Source organism: Pipistrellus hanaki (assembly GCF_964339955.1).
Source record: "Pipistrellus hanaki genome assembly, chromosome: 9".
In the NCBI taxonomy this organism is placed as follows: Eukaryota; Metazoa; Chordata; class Mammalia; order Chiroptera; family Vespertilionidae; genus Pipistrellus; species Pipistrellus hanaki.
This window is the reverse complement of record NC_140511.1, coordinates 79,196,270-79,211,282: the sequence shown is the minus strand read 5'-3', so window position 1 is coordinate 79,211,282 and position 15,013 is coordinate 79,196,270. Positions and strand designations below refer to the sequence as shown.

At 51.5% G+C, this 15,013-nt stretch overlaps 1 protein-coding gene and 1 long non-coding RNA gene across 3 annotated transcripts; both read right to left on the bottom strand.

The window, feature by feature from the left end:
• Positions 1-4,959: 4,959 nt before the first annotated feature.
• On the bottom strand, positions 4,960-12,004 carry LOC311627341. 2 transcript variants are annotated; one of them, XR_014795888.1, is made up of 4 exons: positions 11,940-12,004; positions 11,344-11,483; positions 6,685-7,743; positions 4,960-5,774 (listed from the first exon to the last, which is right to left on the bottom strand). It is a non-coding gene; the product is annotated as an uncharacterized lncRNA (long non-coding RNA). The 2 variants fall into 2 exon arrangements; XR_014795889.1 differs by lacking the exon at positions 11,940-12,004 and having other exon boundaries at positions 11,344-11,931.
• On the bottom strand, positions 9,409-10,093 carry LOC311627338 (large ribosomal subunit protein eL29-like). The gene has a single exon (XM_084893753.1). The coding sequence runs from the start codon at positions 10,019-10,021 to the stop codon at positions 9,530-9,532; it is 492 nt and encodes a 163-aa protein (XP_084749879.1). The 5' UTR covers positions 10,022-10,093; the 3' UTR covers positions 9,409-9,529.
• Positions 12,005-15,013: the final 3,009 nt, after the last annotated feature.

Genomic DNA, 15,013 nt, shown 5'->3' with positions numbered 1-15,013 from the left:
CCAGTCCATCCTGGGGCCTTGGCGTCCTCTGTGAAATGAAATGCAGGGTGGGGCAAATGTAGATTTACAGTTGTTCATATGGGAAGTAATGCAATAATCCAAAATAATAAAAGGCTAATATGCAAACCGACCAAACAGTGGAACAACCAGTCACTATGATGCACACTGATCACCAGGGGGCAGACACTCCATGCAGGCGGTCAGAGCGCTCCCACAGGGGGAGTGCCGCTCAGCCAGAAGCCCTGAGCTGGGCTCACTGCTGGCGAGCACAACGGCAGTGGCCGGAGCCTCTCCCGCCTCTGCAGCAGCGCTAAGGGTGTCGGACTGGAGGCTTAGGCCTGCTCCCTAAACCAGCAGTCCGACATCTCCCCAGGGCTCCTGGACTGCCATAGGGCACAAACGGGGCTGAGGGACCCCCAGGAGTGCACAAATTTCATACACCAGGCCTCTAGTTAATAAATAATAATACAAGAATAAACTCTGGTCCTGCTGGCATGGCTCAGTGGTTGAGCATCAGCCTATGAACCAGGAGGTCATGGTTTGATTGCTGGTCACGGCACATGCCCAGGTTGTGGGCTCGATCCCCAGGGGGTCTTGTAGGAGGCAGCCCATCAATGATTCTCATTATTGATGTTTCTCTCTCTCCCTCTCCCTTCCTCTCTGAAATAAAAAAAATACATATATTTTTAAAAAGTATAAACTCTGTGTTTCACATACTTACAACTATAAACCTACTGTTAGGTCTGATAAAAAAATGGATCAATTGAATCCATACCCCCTCCCCTGAGCACTGACCTTTAGGCCACTTTACAACCGACATTCCCTTTTTGCTTAGTCACTTGTTAGACCACATTCCACTTGCTAAGACCATTATCTTTCCCCTCAGGACCCGCCCAAGAGAATTCTCTGCCCAGAAAAAGCCCACCTAGAGCCTTTTATTATTTTTAAAAATATATTTTATTGATTTTTTTTTTTACAGAGAGGAAAGGAGAAGGATAGAGAGTCAGAAATATTGATGAGAGAGAAACATTGATCAGCTGCCTCCGGGGATGTATCTGCAACCAAGGTACATGCTCCGACTGGAATCAAACCTGGGACCCGTCAGTCCACAGACCAACACTCCATCCATTGAGCCACACCAGTTAGGGCCCACCTAGAGTCTTTTAAACCTCTGACTCTGACTCCCCAGTCCCTCGATGCTTATGCCATTTGGGGGCTCAGCCCATCTGGTTTTCCAGATGACCTAATAAATTCATAATTGTTTACCCCTTTTGGCCTTGTTTTCTTTTAAAAATATATATATGTTTTTAAATTAATTTCAGAGAGGAAGAGAGATAGAAACATCAATGATAAGAGAGAGTACTTGATCAGCTGCCTCTGGCACACCCCACACTGGGGATGGAGCCCACAACCGGGTAACGGTGACCTCCTGGTTCCTAGGTCAACCCCAACCACTGGGCCATGCTGGCCAGGCTATTTCCTTTTTATTTATTTATTTAACAAGAATATTTTATGGATGGTGTTGAAAACATCGTTTAAAAATAAAATTATTAGTAATGTAATCCAAAAAGCTGGGAGCCATACTGCTCTGAAGGGAACTATGTGGTTCTAGGCCTCAGGCCTGAGCCTAGCCAGCGCCCAGAAAATGGCCGCTCTGCCCTGCGAGCTGCGGTTCTTCCTGGCTCCTCCGCTGAGGCAGCAACTCACGGTGAACAACGCCTTCGGCTGGAGAGCTGCTGCCGTCACCACCACACATCCCTGTGGGAGAGATTTTTTCCAGCTGCCAGCAAAGCGTTTGCTTTTCCTGAGAAATGAAGATGCTTTTCCTCACGGGCAAGGTAAATCATGTACCAAATTCTGCTCCCTTTTCCTTCAGTTCCCGGGAAGCTCAAAGCCATAGGAGGCACAACTTTGGTGGTAATGTAGGATTCAATGAATTTTTCTTATTCTATGGCCTTTTACCTATTATTTTTGTTCTTTTTTGAAAATTTTTATTTTCTTCTCATTGGTTCTAGAGAGAGACAAGGTTGCCTCCCTTATGTGAACCTGAAACGCAGGTATGTGCCCAGACCAGGAATCAAACTGGCAGCCCCTTGGTACATAGGATGACGCTCAACCACCGGAGGCACTCCAGCTGGCTCACTGCATGTTTAAAAGCCGACTCCAATCCTTTGTGTAAAAGGTTCATAGGAAGAGATAAATTAAAAAAATTAGTAGAACAGGGCTTCCTATCTTCTAGTTTCAACTTTTCCCCCACTGTTAAAATTCAATTTTATTAATCTAGTTTCAATTCTTTATATGATCTGGAACAGAACTGCATTCATTCAACAAATACCCTCCTTGCGAGGCAAAGCTAGTGACAATAAGGTTTCTGCCTTCCTGGAGCTGACATTTTCGTGGGGGAGTCAGGCAGCCATTCCGGTGAGCAGCAGCCCTGTCAGGTCTGGAGGAAGGAAGGGGGCGGTGGGACAGAGAGAAGGAGAGGAGGAGACCCCTCTAGACAGGGTGGACAGGGAAGCTGAGAGTCCAGGGTTGAGCAGGAACCAGCTTTGAGGAGAGATGGGTGAATCTGGACAAGGGAAAAGCAGGGTGGAAGGGCAGGGTCGGGATCACCTCCGGGGGAAGGGCTGTGCCCCAGGCCAGCGGGCGGTTCCTCCCCTCCACCCGGCAGGAAGCTTCCAGTAACAGGCCGCCTGGCCTTGGCCTGTGAGCGTGAAATAGGCAACTGTTGTCACTGCCCGCAGATGCCTGTGCTGAAATCCATGCCTACAACCTTCTTCGTGGGCGGAGCCAAACCTTCTGACCTCCCGCTTACCCTCAGACGGTAGCTCCCGTGCCTGGCTTCCTGCACCCCTGTCCTCGGTCCTCCTGCTCTGGGCTGTGCCAAGGGGCAGGGCCAGGTTTACACGGACCAGCACAGCCCAGAGGAGCCCCCTAGTACCCACTTGCCTCCGGAGAGCAGAGCTGGGTGCTGGGGAGGAGGGAGTGCTGTTCAGGCTCAGGATTCAGCTTTCACTGGGTGCTGGTGCATCAGTCATCACCAAACACCTAGGTCAAGTCCAAACCAGAGGGACTCCACCTTCTCCAGTTTGTTGTTTGTTTTTTTATGGCCAAGGTAGGAATGTGGGAGAAACCAAGGAGCTGATGGGTGGTCACTTTCTGGTGTCCCATCTTAGGGGCCTAGAGGAGCCTTCCATCCCAGATGTGTGAGGTCAGTCAGAATCACCGCGTGGCGATTGACTTCCTGCTTAACCACTCGAACCCCAGACCCCCTCCCTGCCCCCTTCCCCCCGAGCCGCGGTCCAGCCCACGTCCTCGGGTACTGGAGGCTGCGGATACCAACCCTGGCCCCAGACCGGAAGGCCAGGCTGGCCAGGCGCCTCCCTCGTGCAGCTCCGGCCGGAGAAGGGGGTGCGGAGGGCAGCCTGGGCTGATGCAGCCGCCGCCAGAGCTCCGGGAGGCGAGGCAGGGCCGCCATCAGAGCCCCGCCTGCGCCCCGAGCGACGGGAGGAGACCGGGCGCGGGCCTTAACAAGGGTTCCCCTGGAGGACGAGTGGCCTGTCCAGCCCCCGGCCCTGGGCGGTTCCCAGCCTCAATGCCCTTTCACGGAAAGTGCCAGGCCTGTGCCAGGGGGGGTCACAAGCATTGGTTCCTGGGTGTGTGTGTGGGGGAGGGCAGAGGGGGGAGGGGGGAGCTGGTGGACACTCCCAGAGAAGGCATTTCAGGAGGGATCCGAGTTCACCAGGGACAGAAGAGGGTGCAGAGGGCAATCTGGGCGCAGGGAACTGTGTGTGCACACAGAAGGGTGTGCGAGCGCCCCCTGTCGGAACAGGCAGGAAGGTGCGCAGAGGGCACTGGCTGGGACGTGAAGGGCTTGATGCCAGGCGCCAATGGTTGGGATCCAGGGAGTTGGGGGAAGGGGGATGGGAGGGGGGCACGGACCACGCGTGAGAGGCCAGCCCCAGCTGAGGCCCAGCGAGGCTGGAAGTGGTTTTGGAGGCGGACAGAGGGCTGCATAGATAACCTTTCTAAGACACACATTCCCAGCTCCACCTCAGGCAGTGTGGGAACCATGCCAGGTCCCCAGAGGTCAAGAGGCCTTATCCGTACACCAGGATGGCCAAAGGCCGCTCTGGGCATGTGCCTAAACGGGATGTCCCAGGACTCTGAGCCTGGGACCATAATCAGGCCAAGATGCCAGGAGCGGGGGCAAGGACACAGTACAGTGTGCCCTCAGTAGCCAATGTGATTGATGTAACTGCTGGCAGGAAGCCTTCTTTGTCTAAATGGGGTAAAAAGTAGGTGACTGACCAGCTTGTCGGATGGGGTGTGTAAAGAAGTCTGCCTCTTGCATACCCCCAATACTCAATTGAACCTGGGACTCTTTGGTCCACAGACGGACACTCTATCCACTCTTTCAGTCCACAGGCTGATGCTCTATCCACTAAGCCAAACCAGTGGAATAGAACCTGGGACCCTTCAGTCCACAGGCTGACGACGCTCTATCCACTGAGCCAAACTGGTCAGGGCGATAAGACATTTTCATATATACTCATATATCAAATAGGTTGTATATATAGGTGTATAAATATATGTATATTTGTGTGGTATTTATATATATACATATACAAGCATATTGTGTAATATATGAGTATATATATGTGAATATAAATGAGTATATGGATCCTGCATACTGCAATATATTGAAGATATTCTTGCAACTTGGTTTCTCACATTAAAAAATAGGGCTGGAGATCTATTTTGGTATGTGAGACCTACCTTATTTTTTTTTTAACCACTAATACAGCAACACAAGCCATAAAATATGTAGAAATAAATTTAAGAAATGTGTAAGGTTCTATGTAGAAATTTATGAAATAGTTTGGTATTTTATAACAAATATTTAAAACAAAACATTGTGATATTTAAACCTGTTATGCTGCTATATTTTATGAACAATAATGAATGTAGAAAACAAAAAGTACAAACACCCCTCACCCCCACCCCCGAGGCAGCAGCACTGCGCTTCCCCAGGCTTCTCCTCTTCCTCTGTAAGGTATTTCCGGAACCTGCTTTGGGGCTGAGTCAGAGCTGAACACATCTATAAATGGCTGTGACGCGGCTTGGGCTGAGCACCCGGCACTGGGGGCCTGTGTCAGGGAGCCAGTCACCAGCAGGGGGAGGCTTCGTGAGGGGGTGGGACTCCAGTTGGGCCCGGGAGGATGAGTTGGTGAATAAATTGGGCAGAACATTCCAGACAGGGGCTTGTTCTGGAGGTGGGAGAATAATTTCTACACGGCAGGTCTCTGACAAGGTGAGACGGAGGGCCCACCGAGAGGTGTGGGCAGACGAGGCCCTGGCCAGTGTCCTGGTTCAAGCCTTATGGAGAGCCAGGCTAGAAGCCTATGTCCATAGCCAGGCCCAGAAACAGGAGGGTCCAGGCTGTGACCCTGCACTGCTCTGAGCGGGGCCACAAAGGAACGCTTCCCTGCAAAAACGAAAAGTCTGTACCCCTAGGGGGCTCTCCAGAATGTCGAAGCCGGGAACATGCTTGGTGCAGGAAGGGGAAGTCCTCCTGCCGCCCCAGGCAAGGCCGGGCATGCCTGGAGATGTTGCCCAGAGCTCCTCGGGCCCCACCGGAAGTCAGTGGGAGCTGGTGGGAGGCCTGGCCTCCTGTGTCTCTCATTTCATTAGTTGGTAAACGAGTGTGTTTTGAGTCATAGACCTTTCTGACCCAGGGAGTTGCTTTGAGGAGCACACTGCCCCCCGAGGAGCTGAAGCCTGTGATGCAGCCAGCAGTGTGGGCAGGGGGACAGCTGCTCCCCACGGGGGGCAAAACCGTCCCCGCTCAGCCTCTCCATAGCCCTGGGAACAGGCACAGGGACAGCCAGGCCAGGCTCCAGGTCCCCAGTGAGGAAGTAAAGATAGCTGGTCTAGATTTCAGGTTTCTTGCTCCTCCATGTCAGGTCAGGTCTATGTCTGGTTTTTTATTTTTTTACCTTCAAGAGACAGGCCCAAGCCCAGCCAGTTGGCTCAGTGGTTGAGTTTCAGGAGGTCATGGTTCAATTCCCATCAGGGCATGCCTGGTTGTGGGTTAGATCCCCAATGTAGGGCATGAAGGAGGCAGCTGAGCAATGATTCTCTCTCCATTGATGTTTCTCTCTCTCTCACCCTCTCCCTTACTCTCTGAAATCAATAAAAATATATTTAAAAATTAAATAAAATTAAAAAGAGATAGACCCAATCCTATTATGACTACTGGAGTCCACTAGCTCAGGCACATGGCATGCAAGGTCATGGCATGCAAGGCATGCAAGGTCAAAGTCTAGGTCTACCAGACCTCCTCCTATTTCACCTGAAACCCCCATCCTAACCCAAAAGGGAGTATTAATTTATCATTTAACTTCAAAACACAGAGGTGGTCTAGGCCTCTGGCCGAGGTGGCCCCGTGCGCACCACATCTCTCCCTCCACCTTGAGGCTCGGCTACCTTCTGCCTTCTTTTCAGACTGGCCTTGTCACATCACCTGGAGAACTGGTTTTTATGTATACTAGGGGCCTGGTGCACACATTCGTGCACAGGTGGGGTCTAGCTGGCTCACGCTTACCAGGACTGATCAGGCTGGGCTGGCTGTGGGGAGGGGCCTAGAATGGTTGGTGGGCTGGCCTTGTCCCTGATCAGGACGGGGGAGGTGATCTGGGGTGGGGTCAGCTGAGGGGAGGGGCTGCAGGCCCCAGCCCCTGGTTGAACTTTGGTTGAACTCCCAGTGGAACTCCTGGTAAAGGGGACAATTTGCGTAGTAGCCTCTTATTATGTAGGCTAGTAAACAGGAAATGCTTGTTAAACTGGTTTAACAAGTATTAAAAATGGACAGTTTACTGTGATTTATTCATGTATGGGATGCTACAACCTGGAAGGGACCACAGGGCTTCACAGGAGGTCCTGGAGGTATTTCAGAGTTAGCCAAATACTAGATTCATCAGACCATCACAAAACTACAAGGCCCATGTCAAGGTCAAAGCAAAACAGACCAGGCTAAAATAAATGCAAAGAGCACAGTCAAGGGTTCAGAGGACAAGGAAAGAGATAGCCTCAGGAGCCTGGTGTGGAAGTTCAGTGAGAGTTCAGGAAACTGAAGTGGGAGAGAAGGCCACGCTTAGCCCAACTCAAAGATGAGGACAGGATGGCCCGGACTCATTTCCCATGCTCCGTACCTGGGGCTTACAGCACATGGGCCAGTTTGTGGCAGCGGGGCCTTCTTTCTGCAGCTCGCGCTCGCTCATGTGCCTCATATTTGCATGGTGTCTCTGGCTCTAGTGCTTTTCCACTTTCCGGCTGAGCTCTGCTGAGCTCTCCCCGTGTTCCCGGATCCTTCTGGCCCCATATGCTATTGGAAGAGGCCACGAGGTAGGTGTTTTCAATTAGAGACTCGACATATTTTATGGCCTCCTGTGGGGCCCTGGAGCATGCACTCCTCCACTGGGTCTGCTTCCTGGTCACAGGACAGCTGCCTTGGCCAGGAATTCATTTCTCCCCCATCATCAACCTTATAACAAGATGACATCATTGGAGGTCCTGCTGTACACTGGTTTTTCCTTATATAGTCAATTCTCTTCCAAAGTCTTTTAGCCATATGGTTGTCATTTCTGGTATTCTTTACTCCTTTTGTCTATCCACATTTCCAACTTGTGTAGTTTCCCTTCCATCTGAAGGACTTCCTTTAACATTCACTGTAGTATGGCTCTGCCGGAGATAACATTCTTTAGCATTTATATGTCTGAAAAAGTCTTCGTTTTTTGTTTTTTTCTAAAGATATTTTATTGATTTTTCACAGAGAGGAAGAGAGAGATAGAGAGTTAGAAACATCAATGAGAATCATTGATCAGCTGCCTCTTGCACACCCCCTACTGGGGATGTGCCCGCAACCAAGGTACATGCCCTTGCCCGGAATCGAACCCGGGACCTTTCAGTCCACAGGCCGACGCTCTATCCACTGAGCCAAACCGGTCCCGGCTGAAAAGTCTTTGTTTTTGAAATACACTTTGCTGTACACAGAATAGCAGGTTGACAGTTTTTTTCTACAAGTACTATAAAGAATCACGGGGGGTCAGGCAAAAACTCAGAAGGGTTTTGTCCAGGTAGAAGGCAAAATGTGCCCGAGATTAAAATCTGCCCTGCTCTCACCAAAGAAAGCTGAAAAGCAAGATCCAAAAAGAACTGTTTCCAAGTTACACAATTGCATCCCAGAACACTGCCTTCTGACTTGCATTGCTTCCAATGAGAAATATGCTGTTGTCCTTATCTCTAATCATTTTTATGTAACTGGCCTTTTTTCTTTGGCTGCTTTTCCACTCTGGCTGGTGGGGTCCCAGTCCTATGTGATCTCTGGGAATCCCCCTGCTGATCCCTCCTGGTGGCTCTTTTCGTGGCGTTGGGTAATTTCCATGCACTCACGTATTGATCTGAACTCCCCTGAAGACCCAGCCAGGGGAGACCCTCCGCAGATCCTGGAAGTTGTGCCTGCTTCTCTGCACTGTGAGCGTTAGTCCCTCTGCCTGGGTTCCCCTCACTGTGCCCTGTGCCTGGGATATCTTCTCCAGACAGTAAGCTGGGAGACCCTAGGGCTCCCCTTGTTTTTTTCCTGCCTCTTAAGGTTCAGTCTTTTAGTGCCCAATGACCAACATCTTAAAAACTGCTGTTATATTTTTTCTGGTTTTCTAGTTGTTTGAGGTGGCATGGCAAATCCTGTCCCTATTGTCCCATTTTGCTGGCAGTGGAAATTTAATGTGTTTCATGTATAGTTCCATACAATAAATGAAGTAGTAAATGAGCCTTGGCCAGGTAGCTCAGTCAGAGCATTGTCCTGATGGGCCAAGGCTGCAGGTTCAATCCCCAGTCAGGACACAAGAATCAATTCATAAATTGTAAATAAGTAGAGATTTCTCTCTCAAATCAATAACAGTAATATTTAGCCCTAGCCAGTTTGGCTCAGTGGATAGAGCGTTGGCCTGCAGACTGAAGGGTCCCAGGTTCAATTCTGGTCAAAGGCACATGCCCGATTGGATTGTGGGCTTGATCGTACGCAGGAGGCAGCCAAATGATGATTCTCATCATTGATGTTCCTCTTTCTCTCTCCTGCTCCCTTCCTCTCTGAAATCAATAAAAATATTAAAAAAAAAATAACAGTAATAACAAAAATATTTACCCTTAGTTGGTTTGGCTCAGTGGACAGAGCGTGGGCCTGTGGACTGAAGGATCCCGGGTTTGATTCCAGTCAAAGACACATGCCCAGATTTCGGGCTCAACCCTCAGCAGGGGACGTGCAGGAAGCAGGCGATTAATGATTCTCTCTTATCATTGATGTTTCCATCTCTCCCTATTCCTTCCTTTCTAAAATCAATTAAAATATTTTTATTTTTATTTTTATTTATTTATTTATTTTCCTGCCGCAGGTTTATTTGTACAAACAGCACAGGACGGCAGCAGCGCCACGCAGACTGCAGCCCAGGGGCCCACTAGTCCTTCCGTCCTACTGTGGAGCCTTCGTGGGGGCCTGAGCCGCTTTGGGAGCGGGGGCCTGGGCACCTTTGGGAGCCTGAGCTGCAGCTGCACCTGCAGCCTGGGGCTTGGTTTCGGCCTTGGCCTTGGCCTTGACCTTTGGTGAGCAGATCCTGAGCCCCTTGGCAATGCGGGCACGAGCGCGCTTCCCAAGCTTGGGGTGAGCGATGTAGGTAAGTCGACTGAGTTTGCGGCTGCAGCCCTTGGGGATATTGGGCCTGGGCTCCTTGGACTTGACCAGGGCCTTGATGGCCTCAGCACGGGCGCTCATGGCCTTGGCGTTGTTCGCCTGCATCTTCTTCAGGCCCTTCTTGTTGTGCTTCTTGGCAAAGCGCATGTTCCTTAGGAACTTGGGGTCTACCCCCTTAAGAGATTCGTATCTTTGTGACCGGGGTTTCTTGATGCCATTTCTGTGCCATTTCCGGGACTGGTTGTGCGTGGTGTGGTTCTTGGACTTGGCCATCTCTGCACAGAAGCCCGCGGCTGCCGAAGCGCCAGGGACCGGAAGAGAAAGAGGAGGCCGCGGTGCAGCACGGGAAATACCAATTAAAATATTTTTAAAAATAATAATATTTATATGGTTTAATGGTGAGATTTGAGAATACATTCCAATCTCCTCTTTCAGGATATATAATGTTAATGTCTTCTCTCTTTATAGTTCAAAATGATCTCATGACTTTTCAGATTTATTATGTCAGCTGATCTTGGCCAATTTTTGATGCTTAAATATTCTGTTTGGTCAGTGGGAGCCCCTCTTTTTTTTTTTTTTTTTTTTAGCAGATTTTGCTCACAATGCCTGATTTTTCATATTCTTTTTTTAAAAAATATATATATTTATTGATTTTTTACAGAGAAGAAGAGAGAGGGATAGAGAGTTAGAAACATCGATGAGAGAGAATCATCGATCAGCTGACTCTTGCACATTCCCTACTAGGATGTGCCCACAACCAAGGTACATGCCCTTGACCAGAATCCAACCCAGGACCTTTCAGTCCGCAGGCCGATGCTCTATCCACTGAGCCAAACCGGTTTCAGCGGGAGCCCCTCTTATTATGGCCTCCATTATTTCAACTGGATGCTATTTATCTTTCAAATTTCCCTTCCTTACTGGCATGCTAAGATTTTCCAGGCTCACCTTGTTCTCAATAGAACCTGTGCCTCCAGTTCTTGTGAAGACGAGTCAAAGCGTGTGGTAACAGGGCCATGGACTTGAAAACCTTGAGACAGGCCTCTGTTACTTCCTTAAGATCTGCATGCAGACTTACCATGAGGCCAACAATAGCTCCAGCCTGATGATAAATGGAAACGGACATTGGCTTTGAGGACCATAGCAAATCCTAGAGCTTTTCAAAGAGAGCAGCCACTTCTCAGCTATGGCAGACGGTTGGTACGTGGGAACACAGGCCCATTGTCCCCAGATCGCCTCAATTAAAATTATTTTTAATTGATTTTTTAGAGAGGAAGGGAGAGGGGGAGAGAGAGAGAGAGAGCCATCAATGAGAGAAATGCCTCCTATTAGGGTTTGAATCTTAATCCCGGCATGTGCCCTGACTGGGAATCAAACCAGAACCTCTTGGTGCCTAGGTCAAAGTTCAATCACTGAACCACACCAGCTCCACTCTCCCCAATGTCTGAAGCAAAACCACACATTGAATTTTAACATAAAATCAGTTGACTTTCGGATATTGTAAGTTAAATTTTAAAAGGTTAGACTCTGTGAAAGGCAAATAAATAAGTCTACAGGTCATGAACTGCACCATTTGGGGCATCTGTAGCCCCACTCACCTCCTAGCATGCGGCCAACTACTTCCGGGGTCGTCAGGCCTCTACCTGACACTGGCCCAAGGTGGCTTCATCCTTAGGGAGAACCCGCCGGAAGCCCGACCTTGGCTTTGGTGCTAGGCCCTCCAGGGCGGCTACGGGGCCTGGGGAGGAGAGGGAGAGACAAGGGCTCTGTGAGGAGCCACAGGCCCGGCAGAGGGCGGTGCGTGAGGGACGCTCAGATCACACTATGGTCTTGACCTTGATGGGGAGCGGCCTCCAGGCCAGTCACTTCAGGCAGCTCCGGGGGCGGCCAAAAGCAGCATGGCGCCACTTGGGGCAGGGAGCGTGAGGTCGGCAGCTGGCAGGGGCAAGGGGGGTGAATGGGTCCGGGACAGTTAGTTCGTGGGGCTGACGGGCACTAGTGGACGGGGCAGCATCCTACGGGAATGGTGGGCAGAACTGACCAGAGCCGCTCCTCTCCCCCGTCCCCGAGTCCCGCCGCCTTCAGCCCCTGGGTTTCATGTTTTAACGGAAACACGATTAACCCGCGACACTGCCTCGCGCCGCTGTAACCGTGGAAACAGAATCCCGAGGCGACAGTGGGGGCGTGAACTCACCCGCCACTAGGGGCGCCCGCGTCACCGCCTCCGCCGTCCGCCCAGGCCACGCCCCGCCTGCCTCGCCATCCACGTTGCGCATGCGCCGCCTGTGCCTGCGCCTGCGCCGCCGCCTCCGCCGCCCGCCAAGGCCCCGCCCCGCCCCCCGCGCCGCGCATGCGCCGCTTGCGGGCCTGCGTCTGCGTCACCGCCTCCGCCGCTCGCCCAGGCCCCGCCCCGCCCGCCTCGCCACCCGCGCCGCGCATGCGCCACTTGTGGGGCGTTCAGCTAACGCCGGTCGGAGCCCAGCTATTGGTCGGGACCTCGGAGCAGCGAGTCCTTGACTGCGACCTGGTGTTCTCATTGACACAGAAAGGGGGAAAGCGGGAGGGTTCGTGAAGAGTGTGCAAGGGCCTTAGGGGCTGGAGGTGCCAGGGGGCCCCAGCCACACGGAGCCGCCTGGCAGCCCCTCTTGCTTTGCTATCTGCGCTACTCCAGCTCTGGGTGCTGGGTTGGAAAGAGAGACTCGAAGTGGATCCTTAAGGCAGAAGAGTTACGTCATAGACTGATGGGGGAGTCTAGGTCTGAAGGCTAACTCAGCGAACCCTTTCCTAGCCTAATTCTTCTGAAGTTGTGTAAAAGGAATTGCTATCTTGTTAAGATTGCAAGATAAATGTATGACTCTCACTTAGCGTGGTGTTGGGTGTCTGTGTAAAACCCAAACTGGGAAAAGCCTGTCCCAGAAAGAGACTTTCAAGAATGGAAAACTCTAGATCTTGGCCTGGCATATGGCTCAGGCTTTGGAACCCGACTGAGTTCCAATTCCAGCTCCATCATTTCCAGTCCCTTACCTCACTTTCCTTATCTGAGAATGGAAATAACCTCATGTGAGAATTAAGTAATTACAGGGTGGGAAACGGTGGTTTTACAGTTATATGGAAAAAGACATGCCCGGTTATTATTACAATAGCTTTGTTAACGCAAAGAATGTCACAATACAATTGTGAACCTCCTTTTGCCCACCCCTGTATTTATAAGCACAAAGTAAAACAAATTATTGTTTTTTAAAATATATTTTTATTTCAGAGAGGGAGAGGGAGAGATAGAAACATCAATGAGGAGAGAATCATTGATTGGCTGCCTCCTACACGTCCCCCACTGGGATTTGACCTGTCTTCCCCCCACCCCCCTCCGTATGCTCTGACTGGTTCATAGGTCGATGCTCAACCACTGAGCCATGCCAGCCGGGCTGAATTATTGTTAATAAATAAAATAGAAATACCGTCTTGAGTTTGAGTTTGTGATCCAAACATTTTTTGGAATTTTCCAAATGCATCTCCTCACTGAGACTCCCATGTGGGAAAAGCAGATACCTCAGAGCCCAACCCTTTCCCAGCCTCGTACCCCATGCACCGGCACTCCTGGCAGACGGAACCCAGTGCTTTCCTCCCTACCCTGCTTCCAGGTGTATTTTCAGGTGCACCTCATCCTCCACCTTGTCTACAAGGACCACCCCTACCAGAGGTCGGCAAATCAGTCAACAGAGCCAAATGTCAACAGTACAATTGAAATTTGAGTCAAATGTTTTAAACTTCTTCTAACACTACTTCTTCAAAATAGACTTGCCCAAGCAAGTATTTTGTGGAAGAACCACACTCAAGGGCCCAAAGAGCCGCATGTGGCTCAAGAGCCACAGTTTGCCGACCACTGGCCTAGGGAGTGGGAGCCGGGAAGCCTGGACTGTCCTCTGGCCTCTGGAGGGATGAGGCCTGTTCCATCTCCTTCACCCCTTTGGGGGCACCTGAGTGAGGTGAGGGAGTGTGGAACAGGAGGGCTCCTGGGAGAGAGGCTCCCCACCCCGACACCGGTCCTTGGGGAGGATGATGTCCCTGATGGGGTGGGAGGAAGAGCCTGGAGTGGGAGCTGGAAGGAAGCAAGGACACCACAGGGACTCGAACCCTGGCCCAGCAGTGCTGGGTGTGCCACCACCAGTGCCTTTTGCTTTTTCCTGCTCATCTTCTCACAGATTCAAAGGTGAAAAGCAAAACCTGAACGCGGCCATGAGCCGCGTCCAGTAAAAGAAACACCTGCGGCGGCTCCGCACCTCCCCCCAGGCTCACTCCTTCCTACACACCCCTCCGGGGCAGCAGGGGGACCTCGTCCCCTCACTCCGGGGCCAGGCTCCTGTGTGCTCGCTCCACTGCAGGTCAGACGGCAAACTGCCCCGGTTACGGTCCCGCCTGCTCTAGCGGTGACAAGCTGTGTGTATAGAAATGTCCAGAAAGACTCAAACTTGAGGGGTGGGTGAGGGAAGGGGATTTTACTGTCATTTTGAATCTTTTTCAGGGCTTGGATGTTCAACTCTATGCAGAATATTTTTATATTTCAAGGTGAAAATCCTAAGCTTTTTCATCAGAACAGGAAACCTAAGAACGAGGGACAGCTCAGACGCCAGCACTTATCCGGGTCCTCTGTGCCCAGCCCCTGGGGTTCCCCAGACGCCCCACCTGCCGGCCTCAGGCCTATCGCTCTCCAGCGCCGCTGTGGTCCTCCCGGAGCTGAGAACATGCCGCCGAAGCTCAGTGCCCACCGGCCTCTCTCCTCTCACCCTCCGGACTCACCGGAGTCTGAGTTCCGGGGAGGACGGGTCTGTCGCCAGGGCCCAAGGTCCACGAAGCCCAACCTGGACCCTTGGCCAGTATCTGCCCAGGCCGCCCTCCCAGCCCGCTGCCCGCAGCACCCACTGCCCCCGCCCAGGCTCTGCCCGGCCCCGACGGGTCCGGTGGGAGCAGCTCCCACTAGCCCTGCCCCCCTCCCACTAGCTCCTGCCCCTCATGTCAGCCCTGAGGGGTTCCGAGGTCCCTCCCCAGCGAGGCCTGGTGAGAAGCTGGGGAGGGATGAAGCCTGCTCAGGGTCACATAGCTGAGAACTGGGTTTTTTCTGCTCGTTCTGAGGATTGAATGTGAGCTGAGCCAGGCCCACTTCTCTCTCTCTCTCTCTCTCTCTCTCTCACACACACACACACACACACACAGTCATACAGTCTCCCACACTCATATACACACACTGTCACAGTCATACAGTCCCACACACGA